This window comes from Falco biarmicus, chromosome 3 (genome assembly GCF_023638135.1).
Source record: "Falco biarmicus isolate bFalBia1 chromosome 3, bFalBia1.pri, whole genome shotgun sequence".
NCBI classification, from domain to species: Eukaryota; Metazoa; Chordata; class Aves; order Falconiformes; family Falconidae; genus Falco; species Falco biarmicus.
In genome coordinates, this window is record NC_079290.1 from 30,088,775 (window position 1) to 30,107,172 (window position 18,398).

An 18,398-nucleotide genomic window follows, 5' to 3' on the forward strand; every position below is an offset into this window, starting at 1 on the left:
TTTATCAGCACACAAACTTCACGCTGCTGCTGTCAATAGCACTATTGCAGATCTGAATGATGTGGAGAAGGGCAGGACCTATGCAGGTGAGACACCTCCAGAATCAGAGTTCAATCCCATTTTGTCGAAGGCATTGTGCCACCTAATCCTCTGATAAATGTATCAAAATCTGTTTTATAATATACAGCATGGAACAGTTCTGTGCAACTGCCTTCCTCTTTGAAAGCCGATTCAAAGAAGAAATGATGTTAACTCATAATCTTCCTTTGAAGCCTCCGTAGCCAACCACCTCCTTACAGCCAGCGCTTCCATGCTCCTGCCTACTTTAATATCTGCTGACAAGAGGGTGCCGAAGCTTCGGCGATTGCTGATTTGCATTCCTCTTGCACGGGGTCTCTGTGGAGCCTCACAGCTTGCCTAACGCCCTGGCTGGAGACAAGCCCGCACCGTGGGCTGTTGCACCATGTAGCTCAGGAGCATCTTCCCTGTAAATCTTCTCTCTCACCCTCGCACTTGTTGGCCAAGGAGTGAGCAACACAACTACTCCCTTTAAAACAAGACCACAGAGAAGGAGCTGAGTGAAATGGTCATCCCTGGCTCATGTTGTAAAGGTTTTATGGAAAGGAAGAGAAAGACTTCAATGAAAAATCCTCTCAGTTGGAAAAGGGAGTTCTTTCCTGCACTCCAGCAATTTCCAGCAAAATTTATCATTTCTTTTATGTCGCAAATCCTATGTAAAAATGATTATATATACAAACATTGAAAATTTCCAGGTCCCAGAACACATAATAATATTTGCCACTTATAAAGCCCTTTTCATCTTCAAAGCACTCCACAAGGGCCAGCTAATGAATCCCCAAGTTATTCCTTTGACGTTAAGTGATGTGCTCAAGGTCAGAGCTTGAATCAGTCTCAGAGCCAGGATTAGATACGAGCAGAATTTTGCCTCTGCGTTCCCTACTTAACCCATGACCTTCATACCAGAAATCACTTGCTGTACTTTAACAGAAATTCAGATACAGAAGCATAACAAATTCTTTAGGGGAAAAAAAAAGTTGGATATTTCAGAAGCCATTTCTCACCTTTCCTCCAAACTGTAACAACCCTCAGCACTTTAAAAATAGCAGCCCACTGTGTTTTGCAGTTTGGCAAGAATGCTTGCCCACCTGCTTTGCAAGATGAGTTGCTTTGTTTCTCAACAGCCTTTGCCTTTTTTCTTCAGTCAAGTCATCCCCGGGCTAACTTCCACATGACAACCAGGTCACCTTCCTAGCCAGAGGCCAGCCCTGTTCCAGCATTACCCCCTGCCCTGTTTTCCTCAGCATTAAGTGCATTCACTTGCCCCCTGAACTAGATGTAAAGAAGAAAGTCTTATCAGAGAGATCCAAGTGCGATATAATTGTACCACTGAGCACATTTTGTTTGGGTCATGCAGAGAGTTAATTCAGAAAATCAGCGCAGGGTGCTTATCAGTACAAATTTAACTGGATACTTTCTTATCAGTATAAATCTTGTCAAGGTGGATATATTTTATTTTTTTAATCATTAAAGCAAGGGGGGTGTAAGTCAATGTAAACCTTAGAGAGATTTAACTCCCTCAGCTCCTGGCACTCATTGCAAAATAGCTCCAGCTGCGCTCTGGATTCTTAAGCGCGTGGGCTTGTGGAGATCACACAGTGCAATGGGAGTTGCAGAAAGTCCTGAGGAAGCCCAGACCGGGCATGACCGGGGCACTGCCTCCCTGGGGCTGCCCAGCATCAGGGTGTCCCCAGGACCCCCAGTCCTGCCCAGGCAGCCCTGTGGAGCTGCACACAGCCCCTCCTCCCATCCTCCATCTGCCTCTGTCTGCCTCCACCTCCACTTGGGCTGCACAGTGCATGCAAACCCAGCACCCATAGGAAAATCTATCCTAACAGCTCAGTGGTGCATGACTCAGCCTAAATGAAAAACAAGATGGTTTTTCGTAGTAGCCGGTTCAGAGTCACTCTGATAACATGTGATTGTAATTTAGGTGGGTGGGGAGCAGGGGGGGAGAGAAGGGGAGATCTTGCAGACAGCTTGAAATGTCCTAAAAGTTTCTGAAATCGAGTCTGCAGTCTCTTTTTGGCTCTTGTGTTAGTCAGAGCCCAGCATGTATTTATGATCTGAGCCTTATATTGCCCAGTTAACCGATGTTTTCCAGATAGCAAACCACAGCTACACTGCAGTCTTCCAGTGGTGCCCTCCCCTGGCAACCCCAAGCTGATCAGCAGATAATGAAATAAGCATTTTCAAAAACTTGTAAGTCCAATAGAAGTCTTTTGTCAACCACAGTAGATGTGTCCCAGAATAATAATAAAAATATTGTAACCATCACTGCTATTCAGTAACAATAAAAAGACTGTGAAACAAAAGCCAGCAACAGTCCTGTGAAAGAGCAACCAAGTATTGGGATTTTTCCCCGCCTGCCCACCTAGTAGGATGTACGTGTGCAATTTCTCACTGTTTCTCTGATTTAGTGAGTCTGAAATGCCGTTCTGCATAATAAACCTTGTTTGAAAACCTTTCCTGGCACATGGAACATTCAGATTTCAGTCCCACCCAGCAGAAAAACATCAGGCTTCTCCATATTCCATGATGCTAATATCAAAGTACTTCATTAAAGATGGCACAGACTCGCACTACCCCTCTCATAATTTTAAATTTAAGTGTATTTTGCATGGCACTCGGTCCCTGCCTTGCATTAGGGTGTTTCAGAAACGGTTTTTGCGTCAGGCCCCCAGGGGACACTGGTTCAAATCTGGACTGGGGTGGGAGGCAGCTCAGCACTGCTGGGATCACACAGCCCTGGAGGGTATGGAGACTCGGCCCTAGGTCTCAGCATGCCCAGCACTATGTAACCCGGGTTCTTCCAGCATCTGCAATACTCGGTTGGGATTTTTTGGATGTAGTTCTGGATTTAAGCAGTTAAAGTCCTCCTAAGTCCTTTTTTAGACACTAAGTCCTTTACTGGATCTAACCCAAAGCATATAAGTAGGAAAAAAGTGAAATTTCTGCTCTCTCCATAAAGATGTCTAGCTGTCTTTTAAATTCATTCCTGTTACTTGCTTCAATAGCTTCACCTAGCAATAATTTATTCCACATGCTTATTACTTTTTGATTGAAATAGCTGTGCCTGAATTCCCCTTTCACTCTTAATTTCCTAGTTTTTAGACTAAGTCTCTTGTTTTTCCAGACTTCTCATCAGACTGAAGAGTTTATCTCATTCCAGTTGATCAAACCTTTTTACAATGTTAATATTTCTTCGGGTCTTCTTTTTCTGATTTTTCTGACAAGAATAAATGCTTTCCTTTTGAACAAATGTAGATTAAGCCTGCTTATGCTTCCACCTCTGGAAAGGTAGAAAGCCATGTGAGAAAGGAACCATGTATTTCAATCTTTTGAGTACCCTATTTAGTAATACCAACAGGGTTTTAGGGGTGGCAAATCAAATGTCCTATATGCCAGTTTCCATCTTCCATTACTTTGACAGCTCTAGACTTTTTGAGCTGGCAGAGCAAGGTGTAGCTTCTTTCATGGCTGAAAATGTGCAAATAACTTCATTAACGACAGGGGATGATTTGGGAATAGTTTTTTTACTCATTACATATTTATCTCACAATGCTGCAAAAAGATGCAACGTGCAACACAAAATACAAGGTTGTACGTGTATGTGTGTGCAAAGTGTGCATTTCACCAATTTCAGAAAAGCTGGCTTTAGTAACTATAGCTTTTAATGACAGCTATGAAGATGTGTAATTGGCTCAGAATAACAACTCATTAAATTTCTTTTGTTATATTAGCTTTTGCCTCTTACTGTGTTTTCCTTTTTCAGCAAGGTATGTATTGGAATCTCAATGAAGGTTTGGGGCTAATGTCCCGTGACGCTTACAGGCACATTGCCCTGCATCAGCACATTTCTGAAAGTTTTTTTCTTGCAGCCAGAGTGGTCCAAGGTGTTGTTTGGGACTGGTAGCTTGGTTTGGGGAACATGTGCCTTAAAAAGGGGAGGATTCCCCAGTGAACTGCAAAGCTGTAGATAGAGAGATGACTCCTGCCTGGCACTCGTTGAACAGCTGAGTTCTACCTGGCCCTTGGGTTAGAGAACAAGAAAACCAGGGGGTGGAAAAAACCCTGCATTTCAAAGTAGTTCTGAAACTGGTGTGGTTTTCTCCTTTGAACCAAACCTGCTCTGCAGAGACTGAAATCTATCCCCATCAAATTTCTGCTAGATAAGTACTGTGGGCTGTCTCTCCTCCTCTCATAGCCTGACCATGGTGTCCAGCACACCCAGCATGACTCTGGGGTGACACCTGACACTACAATGGGGGCAAACACCACTACTGGCACCCAGGGGACAAAGAAGGGGACAGGCAAGACAGGGAATGCTGCATCTGCAAAGATTGCCCCGCTGCAGGCCAAAGGATAGTAAATCGGTAATTTTGTTCTGTAGGACTGTCTCAAGAAGATATTGCATGCATGCTGCCTTCTCCAGATGTTCACAGGTGACTTAACAAATGACTTCATTTCACATCCTCACACGTCTACTTTTCCTTACAAAAAGTGACAGAGCTGGTGGAAGGGGAAGCAAGCTGCCAACAGACAGGAGGTAGCCAAAATGGGTAAGGAGGAAAGGAGGGCAGGAACATGTGCAACCTTCTCACCCGTAGTGCCAGTCTTTGCAAAAGGAGAGGAAGAAGGTGGCTAGAGGGAAACACACCAGCAAGCCTGACCCTGTGGCTCCAAAAGTTTGTCCATGTTTTAGAGCGGGAGGCTGGAACTGTCCTTGAGAGGTTTTCAGTTATATTCCTGCTGCCAGCTGTGCCCCTACAACATATTATACTGTATTTCTTTCCTATGGTGTCCAGAGCTAATTATATTAATATTAGCAACAGATAAAAAATGAGCATGGGTTTCAATAGATATCTTATTCATTGTTTCTCATTAGTATTACTACACATGTAAGTCAGAGCAGTGTTTCTTTAAACACCCAACATCCCCCTCAGTGGTACGGGAAGACCAGTGAAAGATTCAGAGTACTGAGCTATTTTAATTCATTTTGGGGGGCTGGATGATATAGATAAATTAAAAGGGGAGAAAGGATTTAAGTAGGGAGTGGTTTAGGATCCAAAACACTGTGGTTTTTGTCTGGGAATGACTGTCCAGAATATAATTCTATTTATCTTGACTATTTATCAGTGTATCAGAGAGAGGAAAATAAGGTATTGTCACTGCCAGATATGGAAATGAGAGTCTGGTGACTGAGTTTGCATCTCAACACATTACTAGTTTGTCCTTCAAAGGGGGAGTTACAACACAGAGAATTTAGTACATCCTGAAAGGACACTAACTTTGGAAACTGGTTTTGTAAGACACTTTTCCAGAAGAATAGAAATTCTTGAAAAATGTCAGTTATATTGGAATGTGTGTGTGTGTGTGTATATATAACAAAATATATACATATATATAACTATATATATATTATATATAGGCTTTGCAAGAAGGAAAATATTTTCCTTCTTTCTTCTTGGCTTTTTCCTGTTGAAAGGTAACCTGTAGCCTCCAGAAATATTTTCTTAGCTGTTTCACTATCAGTAGATTGTAAAAAGAGTGAACTACCAATATACAACTGCATAGGGATATACATTCCAGTTCAGATACAAATATCTGACTGCCAAAAAACCACCCAAAAGATCAAAAAAAAGGGCTTTTTTTTGAAAGAATAAAGTAAAGCAAGTATGGACCAATAAGCAAGAAAAATAAGACAGTTAAGACACAGTAAATAAAATAAAATGCCCAGAGACAAGTATTCCCTTTGAAAAAGAACATCAGAAAGAATGAAATTAGTCTTCAGAAGATGTCCAACAATACCCCAGTGACAGCAGCGAGGCTGATGGAGAGCTGCCTGGTGCACCAGCAGCCAGGTACTGCTTAAAACAGAACTTCATTCCTGTGCGGATCAGGCAAGATGTAGGAGCAGATTTTTCTGTTCCTTAGTGGCAGTGGTTTTGTCTGGTATTTCCATTTGTTTTGATTAACACTCTGGGAAATGCATGTGAAAAGCAGTGCTAATCACACAAAGCAGTACACTGAGTACTTTGGGGGAAAGCATCATGGGCTCAGTGCAAGACTGCGGCACTGGAGGGAAGGTTTCTAACACCCATCAAGGAATTAATACTAGCAGATGCAGAAAAAAAATCTTAAAGGAAAAGACTTTCCCCACCAAGATGCTTGGTACAGGGATGCTATATTTATATTAGAGATGCTACATATGTATCAGAGGTAATACATAAAAAAATCAGTAGTTAATATACAAAAAATGGAGTATCAGCCAAACTCATGGTGATTCTGATTTTGGGTTCAGTTAGTTTGGTGAAACATTTTTAAGCCGAGAATTCCTGAGGAGGGAATAAAGCTGTCAATGCATATTTTGACATAAAGTGTTTACTTTTGCAACTGCTATAAAGTTTCACACAGCTGTTTTCCTAATGAAACCTTTCAGCTTGTATTATGAAATATGAAAAGAAACTAACCTAAGTTAAAAGATTAAGCAAAATTAGAAAATTTGGTAACATAAGTGAATATTTCAATTAGTTTCACCGGTCATTGCCCAAAACTTTGTTTTGATTCAACTCAAGTACGATATTTTTCCTGTTTTCTTTTTCTTATTTCAAGCATGAAAATAATAATAATAAAAAAAATTAAATCATACAGCTTTAGCTGAATGTTCCTACTAGGTTTGTAAGTATATAACTTGAAGAAAAAGAGCCAGTGAATAACATCTCTGAGAACTGCATGCCTGTGAAATGACTTGTTCACTGCAAAGCTGGATCACTATCATAAAGCCCTTCAGTAGCAGAGTCAGGCTGTCAACAGGGGGGAAAATGTACATCAAAAGCTACAAAAGACAAACTGAAAACTAAATAATAGACTAACAGAAGATGCAGGTGCAGAAAGATTGCTGTGAATTTACATGCAATGCTAGTAAAAGACTTTGTGTTGATCCAAGATTCAGATGTCCAATACAAGAAAAAAGAACACAAAAGCAATAACAGGAAAGATTAATCCTAAAACCAGAAATTAATTAGCCAGCTGAGGAAACTCATGTACGATCCTGACCTACACAACCTTGCAAGCCTTCATAAGAAGCTAACGGATCCTCTCTGGGAAATGTGCATTCCTGAAAACCAAAAAAGGCTCTGATAGAAACCCAGAGAAGAGCTGCAGACCACCACACAGCCAGCAATGAGCTCTCCTACCACCCAGGCATGGGATGAGAAAGCAATTAACACTGGCACTCAGCATATGCTAATGAATAGGGGACTGTCGATAGTAATAATACAGCCACATAATGTACTTGAAATCTGACAAGGACTACCATTTTATTCAGCCAAAACAGTGGATGCTCAACCTCTGGGGACAGATGGAGTCCCAGCTGTTTGAGCATGCCAGAGATGGATTGACATGTCCTGCTGAAATGGTCATGCGAAAATCGCCCCAAAGCTGTGGTTTTAAAATGCTTGGTGCTTCTGAGAGGCGCTCTGATTTTGCAAGTCAGCATTTTTGCAGGATGCTTTTGGGCTGTGCAGTACCAGCTGTCTCCCACACTGGCCAGAGGTTGCTTTCAGCAGCCTCTGGAGGGGAGCACGGGTGACAGTCCCAGCCCTCCACTGACCCCTCTTCCAAGCTTTTCAGCCACCTGCCTGTTCAGAGAAAATGTGCTCCCACCAAAGCCAAGTTTGGGAATGGAGAGGGCTTTGTGCTGACAGTCCTGAGAGGATAGGGAGGAAACAAGTCCCATGAAAACCTGAAGTTTGTTATCCAGAATTAGGTCATTCATGTTTCACACAGCCCAAGTCCTAACCTACCTATCCTATCAAAAAACCCACTGGAAACACTACACCCAAAATGCCAAAAAGGTGATACGTTAAAAGACTGTTCAGCCAGCATCATTATACTGGACTTTGGAAATAAACAAAGTAAAATTCTAAAGACATTTAGAAATAGGGACCTCTCCCTTTTTAATGAAAACCAATAAGTGTGTGAGTAAATAATCTTTAACAGATTAAACTGAAAGCACAATGAAATGCCTGACATAACATTTTCCATTATGTACTAATTCTAAAGCCACATTGTCCTTAAAAAACATCTAATGGGCTGCAACAACAAGATATGGCCACCAAACAAACAAAGAAACTTATAAAGCCAAATGGGCTGAAGGTATATTCTCAAATAAGCACAAGCAAATTCAGATTGAGAGGAACTAGCCCATTGGTCAATGACTCCAGCTTTTTGTTCTTCAGCATTTTAACTAGCTGAAAACTCTGCTCTAAAATCTAGATTTTCACTAGAAAGTGATAGTTCAGGTTGTGAAATGAATGCAGACCCATGCCATGTGGACCACCTCTGCAGACAGTCAAAATCTGGAAGAGGCATCACCGATGTAAGACCAGCCCTGACATTTCTAGATGGCTCAGAGCTGAACTCTAGCACTATAAAAGTCACAGATTTTTGTATTTGGGCTTTTATGCATATGTTTACACTTAGCTGTACTAAACCTATTTCTACTGTCACTATGGGGGATTCACAGAGAAAAAAATAAAGTCTGTTAACGTCTAAGAGTAATTTACACAAAAAATATTTAGGATTTGTCTGAAGTTGTTCTACTCCCCAAAATTAATTGCTTGTCAAATCAAAACCATTCTTGGCTATTCTGATGACAGCGCTGAATCCCTCTGAGATCTTTGCTGAGCTGCATGCTGTAAGAGTCGGTCTAAAGAGAGCGATATTGTCCCAGCATTGCTAACAGAGACCTGGAGATGGAATGTGGTCCTCATGGACACCGAGACCCAGTGACCCTGAAGGAGAACTGCATGGTACGAGGAGTACTACGCCGCTCCCTGATACCCGGCACTGGAAGGAACAACTATGATAAGGTCGCATAACAACTTGTCATTACAACGAACCAGAACATGCGTGATAACCTTGCTCGAGAAGGCAGAGACTGACAACAAGCCACGGGCCAGAGGAGGAGCAACGTGTATTGCTCGGCATAAAAGAGAACTCTTTTGCAACTGAATTTTAGGAGATCTCCCTCACCAAGGATCACGACGATCAGAAGGACCGGCGGGACGCTGCCTGGACCTGGGACCATAGGGACGCCTTGGACCCGTGGTGGTAGCTATAATCCTCTTTCCTTTTTCTTTTTACTTTATCTTTTCTTCACTTTCTGTCTTTCTACCTGTCGCACGCCGCTTCATGGGCAAACAATAAAATGGTGCTGGTTAATTGAAGCATAACGCCTTGGCGTGGTCGCCTTGATTTTTGCGCTTTGAGATCATAGTAAACGAACAATCACGAGTCCACTGAGTGGACCGTGACATTAAATTGGCATCACGGACAGGATCCTGAGAGACAGAGGGGTGCAGGTTGTGTGTGGTTTGTAACAGGGGAAGGGCGTTTAGTTCTAGCCGCACCTGGCCCTACACCCTGCTGGGTGAGAGGTGTCCAGAAAGCAAGGGGGGCGACTCGAATTTCCCACATACCACACACACCTAGGACTTAGCACTCCAAACTCCAATTGAGGGCTCTGTCTATTGGGATCCAACTAAAAGAACTCAAAGTGCAAAAGGGGGAAAGTGCTAAAAAGGGCAGCTGCCCTCATGTTAATGAGAATTTGTCTGTTCTGCTCAGGAAAGTGAAGGGACAACCTTGTAGTAATTACAAGCTGCCTTCCCGAAGCAGATTTTTGGTCCCTTCAACCATTCGGGGAAGAGAGGGGCAACACAGCAGCGGCTGTGTGTTTGTAACTAGGTCTAGCCTCCCCGAAGTGGGTTTGGTCCCTTCGTAGTGAGAATGGCCAAAAAGGCTGATAAACAAAAGCCTTTGTTAATGAAGGATCGGGACATGTTTTACACATTTCTGGTAAAGTATGGGGCTCGACCCTCTGTACCCGGAGAAGATTGGGCTCGAGATAATGGGGCAAACTTGCAGAATGTAGTGGACCGAGTGACCTCTTTACAGACTGAAGCTAAAGTTAGATCAGGTAAGGGCAAATCTATAGTCTGTGCCATTTTAGGAGCTAGCCTGGTTGCAGCAATCGAAGATCGCCTTAGAAAACACAGCAATGAAACCAGAATTATAGAATCCCTTGAAAATTTGGTGAAAGTTCTGCAAAAAACAAATTATGACTTAGAACAACAATTAGAGAAAGAAAGGGAAGAAAACCGCTTGTTAAAAACCACTCTGAAGGCAGAATGCTCTAAAGACACTGAAGCCCTGAGTGTAATAGAGCTGGAAGCAGAGGGAAAGGGTATTCAACAAATAAACCCAATATACCCTCAGAAGTTGTTGAAGGAGGTGAGAAAATGTTTTGTGGAAAACCCTCAAGTGAGACCCTTAATTAAAACAGGTTTTATACCATATACTATCACTGAGCTAGCCAAACTGAAAAGAGAGTATGGACGCCTTCCTAAAGAATCCGAAACAGAGTACGTGTGGCGCGTATCCCTAACTGGGGGGGACCAAATTCAATTAAGTGAAAAGGAAGCTGGTGGCTATTGGGGTCATGGAGTTTTCTTGACAACAGGAAATAAACATACCCCATGGTCCCTAACCCAGCGAGCTGCTTATTGGGCTGGAGGACTGAACCCTTTGGACAGAGGGGATCCCCTGGAAATCACCAGCCCAGCTGATCAGTTGCTAGAAAGTGTACACAAAGCAGCCTGCTTACAATTGATACATGAAAGAAAATTAATTCCCGGATGTGAATCCCCAATGATGCTGCCAGTGAATCCCGAAATCATGACCCACTTGATAAGGGGACTTCCAGAGTCACTCAGACCTATGGGGGTTAGCCTTCAAAGGACTATCGCATTGATGTGCCCTGTAGAAAGGCTGGAAAGTTTTATTAGAAGCCAGAGAAATGAAACACCAGATTCAGTTTCTTCCCACCAAATGACCTCAGCATCAAGTAATAAAAGGATATGGACCTGGGGGCAAGTAGCACAAGAATTGATAGATTATAGTAGAAAATATGGTCCTGTAAAAATCCCAGAGGAAAAGTCGAGGGGAATCCGCCAAATAGAAGTTGAGGATTTGCCCCTCCCCACTGGTAAAACTGTAGCTGCCGCTGATGTCCTGAGAAAGGAGCATCCACACCATAAAACAGGAAAGGGAGGACAGTTCATGACTCGACAACAGTGGTGGCTTTTGGGAATTAAAAAGGGAGTCCCCAGGGATATAATGGATGGCTTACCCTTTGATAAATTGAGTAAGGTAGTGTTGAAGTGGCATAATCCAAAACAACCCTCTCATACACAGTGCAGGAGAAAAATACCACCTGATACACCCTCAGCTGCCCCCACTGAGGAAGCTGTTTCCCATAAGCAGGGAAACTAGAACCTCCATTCCCTGGTAGCGGGCGGGGGAATGGAGGATGGATTTATATCCATCAGCTCACAAAAACTAAAGGAGGAGACTTATTAATCACAGCTATAGCTGGCCCTAAGCGTGCATCAGTGACCTTTCTAATTGATACCGGTGCACAGGTCTCTGCTCTGACAGAGGAAGATGCTGAAAGATGTGGGGTTTTTCCCTTGAAGCGCCGTTTTTGTGTTCTGGATGCCTTAGGGTCGACAGAAGTTATAAAAGCTGCCCCGGTAAAGTTGATTCTTCCAGGAAAGGAAGGTACGGTCACTGTTATAATGGTGATTGGAGACATTCCAACAAATTTGTTAGGAACGGATGCCCTCAGGGGAAAGCAGTGGGAGGACTCTGAAGGATGGTTGTGGACCTTTGGAACACTGCAGCTGCATGTCAGATTGCTTCAAACGGCACCCCCACTGCCATTCAGCAGAGTAACTAATGTCAAACAATATCCCCTTCCCCTGGAAGCAAAGGAGGGCATCAAACCAGTCATGCAGGAATTTCGAGAACAGGGAGTGGTGATAAATACCCATTCCCCTTTTAATTCTCCAGTGTGGCCCCTAAGAAAACCTAATGGGAAGTGGCGGCTCACAGTAGATTTTCAGAGACTGAATGCTAACACTGATCCTTTAACTGCTGCAGTCCCTAATCTGGCTGAGTTGATAACAGTAATCTAGGGAAAAGCCCATCCAATCATGGCAACAATAGATGTTAAAGATATGGTTTTTATGATTCCTTTGCAACCAGAAGATAGAGAACGTTTTGCTTTCACGTGGGAAGGACAACAATTTACTTTCAGACGCCTTCCCCAAGGGTGTAAACACTTCCCCATGCTGGCTCATCATGCTTTAGCCCAGGAGCTGGAAAAAATACCAAAACCCGAAGGCATAACTGTTTATCAGTATATTGATGATGTTCTTGTGGGGGGAGATGAAATAGAGGATGTGGAAGCAACCCAACAGAACATAATTTCACATTTGGAAAATTTGGGTTGGCAGATCCCTCCAGAAAAGGTCCAAAAGCACTCGCAAGAAGTGAAATTCCTAGGAATCTGGTGGAAAGGGGGAATGACATGCATCCCACTAGATACCCTTGCTTCCTTAGAACAGATCAAAATGCCTGAGACGAAAAAGGATCTGCAACATGTTTAAGGATTATTGGTGTTCTGGAGAAAACACATCCCGGACTTTTCTATCATTGCCAGACCTCTTTATGATTTGCTAAAAAAAAGGGGTCACATGGGAATGGACTGCTTCTCAGGAAGAGGCTATGTGATTGTTAATTTTTGAAGCAACAGCACACCAAGCTCTTGGCCCTATCCACCCTACAGACCCTTTCCAGGTGGAGTGGGGGTTTGCTTTATCAGGACTGTCAGTTCACATATGGCAGCGGGGCCCTGAGGGTCCAACCCGGCGTGTGGGATTTTACTCCCATGGTTTTAGGGATGCTGAGAGAAGATACACTGTTTGGGAGAAAGGTTTGTTTGTGGTTAGCTTAGCTCTCATAGAAGTGGAAAAAATCGTAGGACAACAGCCCATTATATTGGGAGGCTCATTTAAAGATATAAAAACAGTCACTACTGGGACCCCTCCCCGTGACGGGGTGGCCCAGAAAGCTTCAGTACGAAAGTGGTATGCTTAGATTGAACACTATTGTAACACTTTCTCTGTATCTGAAGGAGCTTAAAAAAACCTAGCTATACAAGTAGAGAGCCTGGACGAGGGCCAAGATAAACCTGCCTCGGTCATTCAGGTGGCCCCTCCTTTTCCCTGTGAACAGTCAGTTAGTGCTTGGTTTACTGATGCTTCTGCAAAAAGAGAAGGAAAAGTGTGGAAATACTGAGCATTAGCGCTCCATACCTCTTCTGATGAGCAAATTATAACGGAGGGAGAGGGTAGTGCACAAGTTGGTGAATTAATTGCGGTACAAAGTGTTTTTCAATGCGAAGCACAAACTACTTCTCCTGTTTACATTTATACTGATTCTTATGCTGTATTTAAGGGATGTACCGAATGGCTTCCTTTCTGGGAGCAAAATGAGTGGCAGGTTAATAGGATTCCAGTGTAGCAAAAGGAAAAATGGCAAGACATCTTAAGTATTGCTAGCCGAGGGAACTTTGCTGTAGGTTGGGTAGCTTCTCATCAGATAGATGGGGGGTCAGCGGGAGAATGGAATAACCAGGCTGATGAGTTAGCAAGGCTAGCTCCTGTACAGGAGGGCCAGATTTCAGAAGACTGGGAACGCCTGTTAGAATGGTTGCATGTAAAACGCAAACACACAGGAGCTAAAGATCTGTACCGTGAAGCCCTTGCCCGAGGCTGGCCCGTCACCAGAGAAATGTGTAAAACCTGTATATCAGCCTGCGAACAATGTCAAAGATGACTTGAAAGACACCCTTTAGAGGATGACCCTCTGCATTTAAGGGAGGATAAAGGCTTGTGGGATGCCTGGCAGGTGGATTATATTGGCCCCTTTGAGAGATCCAGAGGAAAACATTTTGTGCTGGTGGGAGTGGAAATAACATGAGTAGTCCAAGCAGAAGCCTTTAACAGGGCGACGGGTGAGAACATAGTGAAAGCACTGCGTGAATGGTTTGGAAACTTTTCCAAAGCCACAAGAAATCAATCTGATAATGGTTCCCACTTTGCCACCAGAATTGTACAGGATTGGGCACGAAGCAAAGGGATTAAATGGGTGTTCCATACCCCATATCATCCGCAAGCTAATGGAATTGTAGAAAGGACCAATGGTCTCTTAAAACAACTTTTGAAGGCTCATGAGGGAAATTGGGATGTCCACTCATGGGAAGCTGGTAAAGGTGTAAATGACAGATGGGGGGTAAACGAATACCCCAAAATAACCGATTTTGCCCAAAGGCTCCTTCCTTGATTGCCTCATTAAAGGGACCAAATGATTCAAAGAACCCAGCTCACTTCCCAGGACAACCTGTTCTGGTGGCACTTCCTACTGTGGGAAATGTACCACTGGTACTGAAAACCCCACTGAATGCATGTGCTTGGGTAGCCTCTGATGCCTTGGGAAAGGAACATAAGATAAATACCTGCTAGATAATCCCATCGTTTTAACTCTTTTTGCCTCAGGGAGGCAAGCTCTGTTGTTTTATTTTTACAGGAGAACTCCGAGGGATACCTTCTGGGAGGCCATGGAAACTGGACTCTTAAAACCCTGACTCAAACAAAGACATTTTTGATCAAAACAGATTTTATATGTGCGTATGGAGGCAGGGACGTTTAGATTCTTAGAATGATCAATAGTGGGCTTGGACCATTTGTGCTTTTTTGTATCCTCTCTCTTGCCTACAACCAAGAGCCTGATAACTGGCGTTGGAATCATGCACAGAAAAAACACACTGGAATAATGGGAAGTGTAGATTCAAAGACGGAACTAGCTATGGTGATTTTTTCTGAAAATGAGGTGTACCAAAGGAATCAGTGGGATCAGGATGATGTAGACAGAGTTGCCCGACTGTGGGGGAAATTAGGAGATAAGATAAAAGTAGGGTGTCAAATATACAATGAAAGGGATAACACCAAAATTTTGGGAAACACCCTGATTAATGTCAGAAAGGTAGGTAAAGAATTTACCCTTCTAAATACGACCACGTGCTTTAATTCACAGGAATGTTGGCACAATTTTACCTTAACCGAGCCCATCTTTATAGTATGCCTAGAACAGGAATGCCCAAGAACAGCTCTGACTTGTTAAGATTAAAATAACAATCATGCTAACCACTGTTCCTCCCACCACCACAGTTATAACGACCCCATTAACATTTGATCCAAAATTAGCTACACCCAATCCAAAAATTTTTTTAATTGGACCATACATAATCAGAAATACAGGTCAGCAACAAATGTTGTTTAATCCAGAATGGCCTCTTAAACGAGTTGAGTTGTTGATGCAAGTTAATGTTTCAGATATTCAGCCAGCCTGCTCTTCTTTCCTAAAACCCTCTTACGAGGAATGGATAACCTGGCTGCAAAAACGGACACCTTCTGAGAAACGGACTCGGAGAAACCTAACTGGTGTTTTGGGAACAGGATTGGGGGTTCTGAATGGTATTGACTCAGAGATATTAATGAACAAATTGGCAACTACAACTAATGATCGGGCAGGATTGCAATGGCCTTTGCAATCTTCCCTATTGGCTCTGGAAACTAACAAGTGGCAGTTAGCAAATATGCTACCAAAATGGGAAAAGGTGAATGTGGAAGATCACGAATTGATTGTAGATGCACTTGATATAATCAAAAATAACCTTTCTTTGACTCTTAGTTGTATCCAGGCCCAATTATGGATACAATCAGTGGCTGCCTCGATTATTAGAGAAGGTGAAGGAGGCACTTTCCCCACTGAAATTCGGAGGATAGTCTGGGATAGTGCCACCGACTTTGAGAGGAAACTCTAATCCTGGTGGAATTCGGTAAACTTTACTTATAACCCCACCACAAACATTGCCACCACTTTTGTATTGACAATATTCCATGCATCAATAAATATAATCTACCCCGTTATAGCCTTAGGGTTTAATCACAATGGAATCATACTCTATCCTTTCGAGCATAGAGTATGGGCCCAAAAGGTGGATGAGAAACGGCAAACTGTAGATTTGGAATCTTGTATCGTGCGGGAACAACAAGGGTTCATCTGCAAAGGCAATACAATCAGAGCACAGGACATTTGTTTAGACACTACACAGAATATCTGTCATTTTGAAATCTGTCCTGACGAAAACCCTGAAACAGTGCTTTATATATTGGCAAAGGTTGTGCATGTTTGAGGACTGCTTGTAATTCTGTATGTGTAGATATGGTGATTGTGGATACTAATAATCATTCAAATTTTTGTGTTGGTAATTTTATTAACATCACTGGATGTGACTTCTCCTATTTAGCCCCAGTCACATCTCACAAGCTCTTGAAATCTAATTGTACACTGATTCACAAATTGCAGCCTGTACCCATTGGAATGAATCTCACCTTGGTAAAACAACTGTTGCAGCATCAAGACTTGATCAAGATTCTGGAAAAGGTTAGAGAAAATGAACAGAAAACCCTGATAACTGTCCATCACAATGTGGAAGAAATACACCGTGTCTTGAGAAGAGTAAGAAAAGATACAGAACACGGATGGTGGGACACACTTTTCGGATGGTCACAGACTGCTACTGGCATCTTGAACAAGTTGTGTCACCCTATTGCTGTCCTTTTGATATTGGTCTTGATTGGTCTTGTTTTGTCAATGATATTGTATGTTTTAAATTGGAAAATGGTAAAACAGTTGACATATTTGACATCTGTAATCAATGCACATAACTTGCTGAATATCCCCTCCAATGTGGACATCCCTAAATCTATTGACACAAGGTAAATTGTGTAAGACCTAAGCAGATTTATGTTTAGTCATTTTTATGAATATAATTTGCTTATTGTAAATTATTTGATATAAAGTTGATTATTTTTCCCCTTCTTTTACATTCTGTCATTTTCCTTTCCCCTTTTCCTTTCCCTATCCTCTTTTTCCCCTCTTAAAGGGTTATATTGCTGCCACGTAGTCCTGATAACAACGTTGAGCCATGGGGTGGTGTAAGAGTCGGTCTAAAGAGAGCGATATTGTCCCAGCATTGCTAACAGAGACCTGGAGATGGAATGTGGTCCTCATGGACACCGAGACCCAGTGACCCTGAAGGAGAACTGCATGGTACGAGGAGTACTACGCCGCTCCCTGATACCCGGCACTGGAAGGAACAACTATGATAAGGTCACATAACAACTTGTCATTACAACGAACCAGAACATGCGTGATAACCTTGCTCGAGAAGGCAGAGACTGACAACAAGCCACGGGCCAGAGGAGGAGCAACGTGTATTGCTCGGCATAAAAGAGAACTCTTTTGCAACTGAATTTTAGGAGATCTCCCTCACCAAGGATCACGACGATCAGAAGGACCGGCGGGACGCTGCCTGGACCTGGGACCATAGGGACGCCTTGGACCCGTGGTGGTAGCTATAATCCTCTTTCCTTTTTCTTTTTACTTTATCTTTTCTTCACTTTCTGTCTTTCTACCTGTCGCACGCCGCTTCATGGGCAAACAATAAAATGGTGCTGGTTAATTGAAGCATAACCCCTTGGCGTGGTCGCCTTGATTTTTGCGCTTTGAGATCATAGTAAACTAACAATCACGAGTCCACTGAGTGGACCGTGACACATGCACACATGGTAGTCAAGGTTAGGAGCCTCTGGCACAGAGCAGGTACCCCAGCACTGCACGGAGCAACGTCTCCTCTGCAGCCTTTTGCAGCCATGGGCACTTCTAGCACTCGATGGCCCCATGCATTCTCCACGCAGCTCTGAAGCACACCTGGCACTCACTGTGACAACGTGCTCCCTTCCACCATGCCCCTGGCTCCCACTGTTGCCTGTCCCCTGGCTCCCATGGTGCCCATCACCAGGTCAGCCACCTCCTCTGGGCTGTGGGGAGGACATCTGGTAAGCTGATCTTCCCAGTCTGGGAGAGATTATGCTGCAGGATCTGTAGGACAAGAAATGCCTGAGGTGTTTGGCACTGAACCAGGACACAGTGCAGCCAGGCTCCTCTCCTCTGAGAGCAGAACTTGGGGCCAGCAGACCCGCGGCTGAGCCACTGGCTGGTACCTGCCATCCACGGCCAGCATGCTGCCTTCTGGGCCCCTCTACCCACCAAGATGGAGGTGTTCATGACCCTTCCAACTCAGAACCCCCCAGCTATTTTGGACAAACTATTTGCTATGGGGCAACAGGCAGTGATGCATTCTTGCAGGTCCCCTACACAGCTGTCATACTAACCCCCTGAGGGGATCAGAGGCAATTCCTTTGCTAGGAAGTGGTGACATTGACAGGTTTCATATCCCCACATTGTGTCCACATGGCTTTTATGGTTATATCACCTCCATC

The 18,398-nt window shown here is 43.4% G+C and overlaps 1 protein-coding gene across 1 annotated transcript; it reads left to right on the plus strand.

Annotated features, from left to right (window-relative positions):
• The first annotated feature begins 9,873 nt into the window (after nt 1–9,873).
• Nucleotides 9,874–15,874, plus strand: LOC130145555 (uncharacterized). Its single transcript, XM_056330459.1, has 3 exons — nt 9,874–11,295; nt 11,568–11,706; nt 15,384–15,874. The coding sequence occupies exons 1-3, from the start codon at nt 9,874–9,876 to the stop codon at nt 15,872–15,874; spliced, it is 2,052 nt and encodes a 683-aa protein (XP_056186434.1).
• Nucleotides 15,875–18,398: the final 2,524 nt, after the last annotated feature.